This window comes from Mustela nivalis (genome assembly GCF_964662115.1).
Source record: "Mustela nivalis genome assembly, chromosome: 13".
Classification (NCBI taxonomy): Eukaryota; Metazoa; Chordata; class Mammalia; order Carnivora; family Mustelidae; genus Mustela; species Mustela nivalis.
This window is the reverse complement of record NC_139032.1, coordinates 10875067-10888627: the sequence shown is the minus strand read 5'-3', so window position 1 is coordinate 10888627 and position 13561 is coordinate 10875067. Positions and strand designations below refer to the sequence as shown.

At 46.1% G+C, this 13561-nt stretch overlaps 1 protein-coding gene and 1 long non-coding RNA gene across 3 annotated transcripts in view; one reads left to right on the top strand and one right to left on the bottom strand.

Annotated features, from left to right (window-relative positions):
• Positions 1-8794, bottom strand: part of ENTREP1 (endosomal transmembrane epsin interactor 1) — a 62903-nt gene extending 54109 nt beyond the window's left edge. For both annotated transcript variants that reach the window (XM_082696652.1, XM_082696653.1), the window contains exon 1: positions 8213-8794. In XM_082696652.1, coding sequence (XP_082552778.1) covers positions 8213-8635 — 423 coding nt within the window. In that variant the 5' untranslated portion in view covers positions 8636-8794. The remainder of the gene's footprint in view (positions 1-8212) is intronic.
• Positions 8795-8871: 77 nt separating this feature from the next.
• The window catches only part of LOC309846984, a 318364-nt gene continuing 313674 nt past the window's right edge, over positions 8872-13561 (top strand). Inside the window, exons 1-2 of the long non-coding RNA XR_014302226.1 lie at positions 8872-8961; positions 10588-10750. This is a non-coding gene — a long non-coding RNA (uncharacterized lncRNA). The remainder of the gene's footprint in view (positions 8962-10587; positions 10751-13561) is intronic.

Here is a 13561-nt window from a genome sequence, read left to right as displayed (position 1 = left end):
GCTCTTGTTTCGTTAGAGATGTGGTGAAGCAGAGGAAACCCTCTCCCTGTCTCTTCTAACTCAAAAGTTTCCCCTGGGGGCACCTGGGTGGCTCAGTGGGTTAAGCCACTGCCTTCGGCTCAAGTCACGATCTTAGGGTCCTGGGATCGAGTCCCGCATCAGGCTCTCTGCTCAGCAGGGAGCCTGCTTCCTCCCCCCCCCCTCTCTGCCTGCCTCTGTGCCTACTTGTGATCTCTCTGTGTCAAATAAATAAATAAAATCTTTAAAAAAAAAAAAAAAGTTTCCCCTGCTGTGACTGTAGCAATTCCTCCAGATTCCCTACAATCCAGTGCTGGCTCCAGTGCTGGCTCCGGTGGTGGTGGTGGCAGTGGCGGTGGTGGTGGTGTGTGTGTGTGTGTGTGTGTATGTGTGCACGCTCGCTCCCTGCCTGCCCGCCCTGCGGCTTACTGGACTCAGCTGAGGAAATGCAACTATTTTTGTAAAAACATAACTGAAACAGTTGACTGCCCTTGAGGGAAACACAAACTGCCCACTTCACTAAAGTATAAATATGATGTGAATGACCAGTTAGGGTTTGCTATCTAGAACCCCTGCCTCTCTTAATGCAGAGCCCTGTGGTTCAGCTTTTGGAACATATTTTTTTTTCCATTAAATCAACATTATCTTAAAAATGAGGTGCCCAGCCCGGCCCATAAATTCCCATTAAAAAAGTAGTAAGAGACCTCAGCTCTACTCTCCACCTCCCCCATCAGCCACACGATCGCCCCCCTCACCCACATGAACAATTTGGTGTGTTTATCTATTTTACACATGTATAGATTTTTCTTTAAATTCTTATTACTAGACAAACGTGTATGTGTACATAGACACATGCACAGAGGTGAACTTTTGTAAAAAATGGGTCATAGAAGATACTTTTCCTTCTCTTCTTTTTCTTTCTCAATAAATATCTCAAGGGAATGTTTTCATTTCCACTGGAATAACTCTCATTCATTTCTGTTTAATGGCTACATGACATTCCTTTGTACGGTTTGCCCAATGCATTCAATCATTTTCATGCTCATTAATAAGCATTCTATTTCCAGTTTTTTGCCCTCACAATGAATGCTAGGGTAACCATCCATGGCCAAATAATGCTTAAAAACAAGTGCTTTTTATTTCTGTTGGATAAAATCCCAGTAATAGGGTTGCTAAGGGCCAAGGTGAGAGGGGTAAAAAAAAAAAAAATATATATATATATATATATATATATATATATATATTCATTTATCTAGTAGATCATGACAGATACAATAGTCATTTAAAATCAAGGGTCTCTGGGACACCTGGGTGGCTCATTCAGTTAAGTGGCTGCCTTCGGCTCCGGTCATGGCACCAGGGTCCTGGCGTTGAGTCCTGCATCTGGCTCCCTGCTCAGTGGGGAGTCTCCCTCTGCCTGCTGTTCCCCCTGCTTGTTCTCTTGCGCTCTCTCTCTCTAGCAAATAAATAGTCTTAAAAAATAATAATAAAATAAAATAAAGGGTCTCTGGGGTAAAGGGACTAAGCTATCTTTATTGTTTTTTGAGAGGGGGCTTTGCATATATGAACAATAAACTAAACTTAAAACATAATTTTAAAAATATGTACAAGATGTATTTGACAAATACTAAATATCAATAATCTCAAAATACATATGAACTTAAAGAAACTTAAGACCCAGTAGGAAGAAATACAAACCTTATTAAGCAAAATTAAATGAAAGACCCAAATCAATATATACCATGTTCATGGATTGTAAGGCAAACTATTTAAAGGTAATAAATACATTTCCATTGAATTGTTTTACAGATTCAGCACACGCTCACATTAAATCCCAACGGGATTTCTATAAACCACCCTTCTTTACAGGGATATAAGAAATTACATTCCTGTTGCAAGTGGGACTTGTAGTTACAGCCACCTCCATCCTAAACCTGGCAACAAAGGCATGTATCTACTTCTACTCAACTTCTCCCATTCTCCAAGCCCAATTAAACCCTATGACATTTATGGGACCCTGCGAGAGGTGAGGCAGAGACTGATCAGTTAGAATCCGCTGGAATGTGGAAGAGAAGTTGGGGATGACTTTTTAAGAGCTTAAGACTTAGGAAATGATGCTCCCATTTCATCTGGGGCTGGGGGAATTCATAAATGGCAAGAAGGGTCAGAGAAAGGAGAGAAGGAGCCAGAGGATTCAATACCTCCATCCAGCAATAGCTGGAGCTCCATCAGAAGGGACAGGAAGGTCCCTTAATGCTGGCCCTCCACAGTACCCATTACACCACAACGGTGTTACTTGTTTGGTTGTGTTTTACACTCACTGGTAATCCCATGAGGGCTTGGATCTGTGAGTATTCGAGGCTCCCAGAGTCACCCAGTTAGTTATGGCCAGAGTCAACAAATGAATGAATGGATGGTGAATAAATGAATGAAGATCAGAAATGGGGGGTAAACCTGCTCGAAGATGACTATTTCAGCCTAAATACATTTTCCACTCTTGTGCTTCCTAAAAGAGTTTACCAATAGCAAAAAGCAACCTCATCAGCATTCTTTCCACCCAGTACTAGATGAAACTTGCCCTGAATGAACAGGCAAGCACCTATTTTCTAATGCTGAATTATCTCTATGTTATTATAATGAGATTTATTATAATTTTGGTTTCACACACTTGTAACCCATTCCTCACAGCTGATAGAAAAAAGCAGAGGCCTTTCTTTTTTTCAAAGATATTGCAAAGAAGGATTCCAAGATACTTGACACGAGAATCGTTGTTACCCACCATATGTGGTTAATGGGCCTTAATTTCCCAACTGAAAAATCAAATCATTAAGAACAAAAGCTTATTATTTTACTGCCCTATTTTTCCTTTGCTATCCATGAACATGCCTTAGGGCAAAAATGTTCTGGACTGTTTGCCAAAAGTTGCTATATCTGAACATAGAGATAAAAAGACCCAAGCTGTAAATGTACCATGTCCACCTTATGAACTAAGCACACAAGAGTCAAACCTCTCCACAATCAATCTTACGTACAGCTTTTACACTGGCAATTTAAAAAAATGTGTGTGTGCAATTGTATGTATTGGTGTGTATCATGCTTCCCTATCTGTCCAGCATGATTCATTAAAAAGACTGAGAAAGTGGCCACCTGGATATTTCTAACATATACATGATGGTTACTAGAATGTCCCCGAGAAAACTGGCCTTTTCGCTTTACTTGGATTACATATTGCCTTGATATTTAAAAAACACTGATAGAGGTTCAGCTACATGCCAGGTCTGGTACTAGAGCCCAGCAGCAAGTGTTTCTATATGGTGTCTAATTACACCCTCACAAAGTCAGTTCTGAGGCAAGAATCAACACACCCATTTTACAGACAGGTAAATGAAGCTGAGAGGCTCAAAGACTTACTCAAGAATTTATCAATGCCACTCTGCTGCCACGCAAAATAAAGGATCAAAGAACATCAAAAAATCATCACTAAAGTTATATTTAAAATGGCCCATAAATATTGAAGTAGCATTTGATGATTATGATAGAAAAAAATGTATTTACTGTTGTTCAACTGGTAAAGACTTCAGAATTTTTTAGTTAGTTTCTCCTTTGAACCATTCATTCTTTTTTTATATTTCATCACTGCAATTTTTTTAAAAAGTCTTATCTGAAGGCTCACCAATGTCTGTCTCTTTATAAGGAACCAGAATCTTGACAAAGAATTACAGACTCAAATGGGGTGGGGGACGGGGACCATGAGTTTAGGTCAGTGACTCAAACAGAGATGTATGCAGATAATATTAAGGATGTCAAGGCTCCCAGAAAAGAGCAAAATTTAATAATAACCAATTCTCTACCACTCGCCTAAAATATCTCCCAAGGACATGTCATCAGAGTAAGGAATTTTGGTTTTTGAAGGAGAAAATACAAACCAATGCAATCCTCTACTCTTTCAATAATCCAGTGTAGTGTGGTAGTAACTAAATGTGTTCCCAAATAAAAAATCAGGACACCACGACCTGAACATGGTCTTGGAGATTCTTCTCCTGCCACCTACCTGGGGTCCAACATTGGGATGCATTTAAAAGTGGTAACCTCTTAGTTCCATGCCCTTCAGGAATAATAGTAGACTAAGTCATTACCCAATACCAGGAAGAAAATAAATGATCACAGAATGCTCAAAAACAATGAGTATGTTTAAAAACACTCTCTTCAAACTACCGATGGTGTGAATGTAAAGTATGGAAAAAGACTCTTAATAGGACTTGACAATTCTGAAAGATTTGCCAATTTAATCTTGAGAGCAGAGGAAGGCACGTCATGGTCATTCAGAGTTTGGAGATGAAGATATCCTTCCACTGTGTTCCATCGTGGGTCCAAAGTAACCTTAGACAAGCTGGCTCTACCACTCGACTACCTAGTTTCATATGCCAGCAACACTTCCAAGGGAGACATAAAACATCCTGTGTCCATACGGTGGAATCTCATGAGGCAATAAAGGAACAAAGTGGGCCGTAAGCACGTGCCATAGCCTGAATGGACCTTGCAAATTATGCTAAGTGAAAGAAGCCAGTCACAAAGGACCACATACTGGATGATTCTGTCCATATGAAACGTCCAGAACAATCCATAGAACCAGAAAGTAAAATAATCAGTAGTTGCCTAGGGCCAAAGGGATCAAGGGGGAAGTGAGGGGTGGGGGTCACTGCTAATGGGTACGGGGGTTTTTGGGGGGATGATGACAATTTTCTAGAATTGGTTATGGCGATGTTTGCCCATCTCCATGAATTCACCAAAAATTGTTGAATTGCATGCCTTAAATAGGTGAATTGTATGGAATGTGAATTATATCTCAATAAAGCTGATATATATATATATTTTTTAAATCCTGCTGTCCTCAAGTCATAATTTTTAAGCTTTTTTCATAAAAACCTCAATTTAGCTATCTTTATATTAGTACATTACAATGTGTTCTTGAGCCCTTTCTTTGTCTATTAAGCTGCTTTCTTTTTAGAAATCCAAACTGAAATATTTCAGGGCTGAAATTATGATACCAGGGAGTTGCCTTTCAATAATCTAGTACCCCCCCCCAAAAAAATAATCATCATCATCTAGGACCAGGGACTCCTGGATGGCTCAGTGGGTTAAGTTGCTGCCTTCGGCTCAGGTCATGATCTCAGGGTCCTGGGATCAAGCCCCGCATGGGGCTCTCTGCTCAGCAGGGAGCCTGCTTCCGCCTCTCTCTCTGCCTGCCTCTTTGCCTGCTTGTGCTCTCTCTCCCTCTGACAAATAAATAAATAAAATCTTTCAAAAATAATAATAATCCAGTAGGGGAGTGGGTGTGGGTGACCAGCGGTCATGGGTTGATTCACTACTGAAACTGGATGATGAGTAAATAGGGGTTCGTTATACTATTCTTTCTACATATGGTGAGATTTAAAATTTTCATAAGAAGAGTTGGTGTGGGGGGGGGGGTGCTCTTAAGACCTGCCTGGTCACTTCAATGCAGTCTCCTTATTCTGTTTATATTTTCTTTCTGTTTAGATTTTCTTTTCAAAATGACACCCAGACTGAACGATTTACAGATGAAATGGTGTAATATCTGAGATTTGCTTCAAAATAATGTGGGAAGTTAATGCAACAAATGGCCTAGGGAGCATCATGGAGCTCATTCCTACCCCCCCTTAAAACATCCTTCCGATACTATCAGAACACACAGAGCCAGCAGCAAAGCCGGCCAGAGGCAGAGATGAAACAGTTGTTGGAGCCCGGTAAGAGGCATAGGAGGGTTCACTGAACAATGTTTGAGTAAATTTAATATTTCCCATAATGCAGGGGTGCCTGAGTGGCTCAGTTGTTAAGCACCTGCCATCGGCTCAGGTCATGATCCCAGGGTCATGGTGTTGAGCCTCACATTGGGCTCCCTGCTCAGCAGGAAGCCTGCTTCTCCTTCTCCCACTCCTCCTGCTTGTGTTCCCTCTCTATCTCTGTCAAATAAATAAACAAAATCTTTAAAAAAAAAAAAAATTCCCATAATGCAGAGTTAAAAACGAACACACAAACCTAAAGTCTCTCTCATGTATATAAATTCAAAAGTTACACGTTACTGGTGACATTTTTTTTCCTAAAATGCCATGGTCATGGTGCCTAATGCCATCCTCAAATTCTACCCAGTCTTACTGGACATGCAGTTTCTGCTGGTTTTACAGTCGTTTTGTAAATTCTGTGGTCAACCTCAGAAACAGGTCACCAAAAAAGAAGTATAATGAACAATTGCAGCTTTGCATGTAGAGCTGAGGGGTGGGGTGTGGAAAACAAGCTGACAGAAAAGAAAGTTCCAAGTCACTGATCTTTCCCTGCTCTGTTTTGCTAGGTCCTAGATAACAAGGACACGCCCAGCCAGCAGGTCCAGGAAGAGCCGTTTTTTATTTTGTTTGTTTATTTATTAGCTATATGTACTTCATCAAATCCAATTGTGGCTTGACTGACATCGAAGGGCATTCACCTCTGAAGTAATTTACAGTAGTACACTGATTTGGGGGTTTGATTTCAGAAGAGAAAAAAAAATAGGTTTAAATCCTCCTAAACTAGCTATCTTTGAGAGGACAAGAGATTACGGTTTTTATAAAGGGAAAAATCCCTACAAATGTATGCAAGATTCACTTCTGGTCCGTGGCATTTAGAGAAACGAAATGCATCCACCATTTGGCTGAATTTAGTCTGACAAGTGGACTAGGGAGCATAATGAATCTAATCCCGACCCTGTTGTTTTAAAGAAGACGCCAGGAGGCCTTGGGGAGAGCCCAGTGGCGGGGCCAAGAGGGAGGGATTCCTCGAGCACCATGAACAGACCGTGAACTCCACAGCAAGGGCCCATCCAGTGTCCAACCATTTCGAAAGGAGAGCAGACTGGCATCCATTTAGGTATAAAATGTCAGGCCGAGCTCACAGCACTTAATGTTCTTGATGTTCTTATTCAAACAACTACTTTGGGTGCAATTAGTTCTCCCTATCGTCTTAGAATTGGCTCTTGAATCTGGGTATGCGTGGACCCACAAAAGGACTATTTTATGTTTATTCGGCACATACATTCATTACGGATCTTCTTCAAGCTTTCAGATTTAGTTACTTCATAAAAAGTTCCTTTACTTTCAAACACCCATCTTCCACAATCATTCCACAAAGACCGATTTCCAAGTCTCTCAATCCCCAGCAAACCTCAAGAGGTTGGATGCCTTAGGTGCTAGGACATTTTAGGAGTGAGGGGTGAGGAGCCACCTGGAGTTCACGGACACTGAAGGCAGCAGCCTTCCCCAGAGGCTGGGTCCCTTTTGCCCCAGAGCAAACCCCGACCCCCAGAGGAAGCAGGGCCCGGTTGCCTTGGGTCCCTAAGTGGGTAGTCATCTCCAGGGAGCTGGCCCCTGCCCTGGAGGTTTTGGGGAGCTCACGCATAAGGACACTTGGAGTTCTTGAGAATTAAATTCTGCACAGCAGTCCGCCTGCCTCCAATAATCCAGTGGCTGTTTAGGGCCCTCCTTTAATGACCAGGTACCAGCGTGGTGTGCACACACCCTGTCATTACCTCCTGAACTTGTCCCCAGCTAGAGTGGAGCCATCCCACGCCATACATTTCACATTTCTGTGTGCCTTGAAGTGGAATAAAATAAATGGCATGCCCCAGTCAGGCTGTCACTTCAGTCATCCCACAAATGCACCTGCTAATGTGCCAGGCACCGTGGATACCTCCGTGGAGACCTCCGTGGATACCTCCGTGGAAACAGATCAAATGCCCGTCCTCCCCCCGCAGGTGTTTCCGGAGAAGTGAATACTCAACGGCCCGAAGTTGAATCATTTTTCTCCTACTTTCCTACCACCCACCCCCATTCTTGCAGCCTCCCAGAGCGGGAAATCTATTTGAGCCTCCTAACTTGAGAGGAACAACAAAATCCTTCAGCCTGCAAAGAGCAGACACCGTCCAGGTGCAACCCATTTCACGCCTGAAGTACTCTCTCTTTGAGCCTTTTTCCCCCCGCACCAGCCTCAATGTCTCCAAAAACTTCAACTGGCTTAAGGGGCTGTGCTCCCCAACTTCAGCCCTGGGCGGGGGCTGCAATGCCGGGGCGGTGGGGGCGACCCCCAGAGGCCCCCTGTCCCGCGAAGGGCCCGGTCCCGGCGAGCGGGAGGCGCGCGCGGCACTCACCGAGGAGCCGGCCCAGAACGGACACGAGTTCTTCACCTGAGGGGAGCTGCTCAGCGACAGCGCCCCGAAGCTCAGCGCCACCATGCAGCAGCCCAGGATCAGCTGCAGCAGCCCGAGCGACAGCAGCGGGCGAGCGGGCAGCAGCGCCGAGCCCGGGGCGGCGGCGGCGGCGGCGGCGGCCCGGCGGGAGGAGAGCGCGGGCGGCCCGGCCAGCACCCCGGCGGCGGCGGCGGTGGCGGCGCAGCGAGGCCGCACGGGGGGCGGCAGGGCGGCCCGGGGCCAGCGCGGCCGCAGCGGGGGCAGCGGCGGCTCCTGGGCGGCGGCGGCGGCGGTGGCGGCGGCGCCCGGGCCCCCGGCCTGCGGCCCGCCCGAGAGCCCGGCCACAGGGCAGCAGGAGCCCGGGAGCACCACGGGCAGGGACATGGACGGGCGGGGAAGGGAGCGGCCGGCGGCGGCGGGAGGGGACGCGGAGCCGAGCCGCGGGCGCCGCGCACTGGGCACCGCGGGCGGACCCCGAGGCCGAGGGGGAGGGAAGGAAACGAGCGCTGCCCAACCACTTGCTGCCGCCGCCGCCGCGGCCCGGGCTCCCGCCGGCCGCACCCACCTGCCGCGGGGGGTCCGCCTCCCGCCGGCCCCGGGCGCGCCCTCGCTCTCCGCCCCGCACGCCCGCGCCGCGCCGCCGCCTCCGGGACGCCGCCGAGCCCGCGCCCGCTCCCCGGGGTCCGGGAAAGGGGCCCAGTCCCAACTGGGTAAGTAGGTCCCTGGGGCGAGGAGGGACCTCGCAGTCCCGCGCGTCGGAGCCGGCGGGGGACGGTCTGACCGTCTGTCCCCCGCGCGCCGAGCAGGGGCCGAACGCGAGCGCCGCGGACCCTCGCCCCCTTCCAGTCCCGCGGAAGTCAGGACCCTGGCGAGTGCAATGCGACGGGAGCCCGGCTTTAAACTACCCCCCCCGACCCCCCGCAAGGGGGGAGATGGCAGGAAGAGGGGTTGTGGGTGACTTGGTGGGAAACGTCTTCGGGCTTCGGGGAAGGACCAGGCAGAGCGAAGTCACCGATCGCGCGCGCTTCCGGGCGCAGACACTGCGCGGCCGCCCCGCTGCCTGGAAGTGGGGGGTGGGGAAGGGGCGGGCGAGCGGGGCCGCTTTCCGGGGACCGAGGTTGGGAGCCGGCGTGAACGCGAGGTTACCTTGGAAGTATCCCCCACCCAGAAAGAAAGAACGGGGTTGGGGGCGGCCCGGAGGGTGTGGCAGAGGCTCACCTTGCCGGCATCACCCGGTGGAACGTAGCATCCCAAACTAATACATACCCTAATAAAATCCTAACCTCTTTTTGGTAACTTATAAGACACACTTAGAGCTTAAAAAAAAAAAAAAATGATTCGCTTTTGCAAAAAGATTTACTCTAGGAGTATATGCCCTTCGCTCCGAGGATTCTTACGTTTTGATAGTGCTCTTATACGTGAACACATTATAATGAATTTTTTCTCCAGGTTCAGAAGCAGGACAGTGTCGCTTTGCAGAGTCAGTCTCAATATTAGGCTGTTCCTTTTATCAGTAAGATGGGGGTATTCAACCTCCTGCACCGTAAGCCCAGGGAAATGTGTATCTGTTTTTATGCTCTGCTTGCAAACGCTGTATTTATTTTGGTCATTACTTACTCCAACCCACAAAGTGATGCATTGCCCCTGGGCAGGTGTGTTTACATATACACTTTTTGAATTATTAAAGCACCTGTGATTAACAGTCCCCAGGACTTCTTTTACGAAATCCTCTTGGAAATGAACTTCAAACTCTGGAGAAACAGGGAGCTGTATTTTAAGATAAATGTTTAAAGTAAATTGCTTCATGCACTTTAAAACATCTTACAGCCCATGTTCTTAAATTGCAGGGAATGTTAAAATCTTCTTCTATGTTGAGTTTATACCTTTTATTTTATACACAAACCCAAAGATATTTCATTTTTTAAGATTCTTCTACACCTTGCAGTATCAAAAGTCTGAGTCTTTAGAAATCCTTTTAGCTTAATGAATCTATTCCAGTGATCAATTCTAGACACCTGAATGTACTATCAAAATGTATTCTATGTGTCTGGGAATACTGGTGCTAGAAGTTTGATATCCTGCTTCCCTTTGGCCAGTTGATGGAAAGGCAGGAGTTCTAGGGGAGCTGATAACCGTCCATTTCTTGTGGCAGGTGCTCGTTATGAGGATGAAGTTCATTTAGAGAAAATTCATGCAGTTACATTTTATATACTTCTCTGTGTTTTATGCTTAAATACTTTAAAGTATTTCTAAGTACTTTACCCTTAAATTTTTAAAGTCTCCTTCCCTGTACAGAAGTCCTTCCTTACCCACAGTTTCAATTTCTGTGGTTTCAGTTACCCATCGTCGTCAACTGCTGTCCAGAAGCAGGCGATGCTCCTGACATATCATCAGAAGGTCAATAAGAGCCTGACACTAGGTCACAATGTCTACATCATTCCCCTCACTTCATGTCATCGCGTAAGAATTTTATCATCTCACATCATCACAAGAAGAAAGGTGAGTACAAAACATAAGACAATTTAAAAGAGAGAGAGACCACGTTCACCTTTTACTGCAGTATATTGCTATCATTGTCCTATTGTATTTGTGTCATAGCTGTTACTCTCTTACTGTGCCTAATTTATAAATGAAAGTTTGTCGTTGGTATGTACATAGGTCTTGGCACTATCTGTGGTTTCCTTGGAGCACATTTCCCACATAGAAGGGGACACCACCGTACAGAAACAGATGACAATGCAGGTAATGAAAATCCCTAGTTTCAAGACACTACACCTTTTCCAAAGCTGGTGATTACAAGCTTTCATACTGTAGTACCATACGTTTTCTTTTTTGTTGTTACCAGCCCCGTCTATAACTGTGAGCTTCTTTTTCTGCTTATCATACACAAAAATCCAAGTAACACTGCCCCAGACTTTAAGGTTGGGCCAGATATACTCTTCACTATTTGAATGTTGGACTTTGTAATCCAAGCTTGACTCTCAGCATCCCCCAACACTTGATTACAGTAAGTTTTTGGCTACACCGGGTCAAGCTGGGCTGTATATAAATGGAATCTTAGGGGACGATTCGGAGTCATTGGTTTCAAATTGTCTTAAAAGACATAGAAGTGAGGACTTTGGGAAAACAGTCTGGCAATCCTCCGAAAGTTAAACACAGAGTTATCACCAAACCCAGGATTTCCAGTCGTGGGGACACACCCAGGAGAAATGAATACAAAGCTTGTACACCAAGAGCATGATTCGCGGGCGCCAGAAAGTAGAAACAAACCAAATGTGGGCGAATGGATAAACAAAATGCGGTAATCCGTAGAATGGAATATTTTGGGCAATAAAAAGGAATGAAGTACTGTACTTGCTACAACACGAAGAACCCTGAAAAGTTTATGCTAACTAAACGAAGCCTGTCACCAAAGCCCACGTATCATATGATTCCATTCATTTGCAATCCCCAGAACAGGCAAATCCATACAGACAGAAAGCAGATTAGTGGTTGGGGTGGGGGAAGGGGCTAGGGGGGTGTGGAGACTGAATGGGGGGAGGGCAAGCTCTAAAGGGTATGGGGTTACTTTCTGAGGTGATAAAATGTTCTAAAATCAATTGTGGTGACGATGGCACACCACTGTGAAGATACTAAAAACCACTGCATTGTACACTTGAAATGCGTAACTTGTATCTCAATCAAGATGAATGTGAAGTTTATATTAATAAGGCCCTTATCCAAAAAAAGTTGAAAATAAACAAAGTGAAGAAGAACACGTGGAAAATTTGACTCAGGCATTTCATTGATGGAGGTGCCAGCTTTCCTGAAGATCAAAGCCAGACTCCAAGGAGAAATTTCCACCCACTCTTCCCTTCCCCATACCTCATTTTCACTCCCATTTTCCACTCCAAGCCTTCCGTGCTGGGGAATTAAAGCTCTCTCCCTCAGGCTTCACCGGACACCCTTCCACAAACTGCCCGGCTCCCCCCACTCCTCACCAGCCCCCCAGCTGTCAGCTAAGTGCAGGTGTCTACTCCCTGCTGGAGGCGGAGCTGCTGCAGAAACCCTTCAGAGAATGTTCCTGAAAACCTTCCTCCAGCTCCTGCACTGTGCATTTTACAAAGAGAAGAGCTTCTCAGAGCAAGACATGGAGGGCTCTAGAAGACCTCATTTCATATGTGGGGCAGCTTCACAAAGTGTGGTCCACGGACAGCAGAACCGTCTTGGGGAGCATGCCAAACTGCAAGCCCATGGGCTTCCTGAAACATCCATGCAACCCCATGCTCTGGATAGGAGGCCTGGGAACCTGCATTTTAACCAATGCTAAACAGGAATGGTGGATAGTACTATTCGGACTCCGGAATCTTTACATGGGGATTTGTCTGTGAGAGGGGACTAGTAGGAAGGAGAAGGTAGGGGATTTGGTTTGAAAACAAACTGAGACGTGAATAGGCTCTGGGGGAGGGGTACTCTGTGGGTCCCCAGCCAGGCAGGGGTTGCACAGCTGACTCGTTTGCCCAGGAAGGATATAGACCACCGCAGTCTAAGGCAAAGGGCACCATATTAGAAGCCAGACTTCCTGGGTTCCAGCCCCTCCTCCACTCTGTGATCTCGAGCCAGTTCCAAGCTTCTCTAGCTCCCCGTTACTTGATCTGTCAAGTGCAAGTTCACGATGCTTCATCAGCTCCAGGCCGAGCCGTATGATCCACGGGAGGCCCTGAGTGAGGTCTGCGATTTTGAAGTTCAAACATTCTAGGACCAGGATTTCTCAGCGGACCATCGAGAGAGCGGGGGCCAAGAAACGCAGATGAGTTGGGGTGTGGAATGGTTAAACTCACAGGCCCCCAATACCCAGGACAAAAGTGGAGATTCATTTTAAACTTTAAGGCCTTGCATGCCACGGTCTCCTAGCTTTGCATGAGGTACAGTGTTGCGTGAGGATTGTGTCAAGGAAATTGAGAAGCAGCTTCACTTTTACCTTTCCCTTTGCAGAGAAACGGCTGCAGACCTTTTTTTTTTTTCCTTTCTTTCTTTTTTTAAATTAAGAGAGTGAGACTAGAAGAAAGAAAGCACTGAGCAGAGCTGGGCAGACTGGGCACTCCATTTTTCTGAAACGACGGTGCAGATTTCTATGCCACTGGCCTCAAGACAGACTTATTTGTTAAACTGACGAGCTGCAGCCCTACTTTCCTCATTGTTGAAATGAAACGCTGAAAACTCCCTCCAGTGCAAATCCTTTTCACAAAAGGCAATCCAAGTCAACTGCTCTAAAGATTACAGCTTATAAACTTGTAAGGGCGACAAGCTACACATACATATGTAATAAAA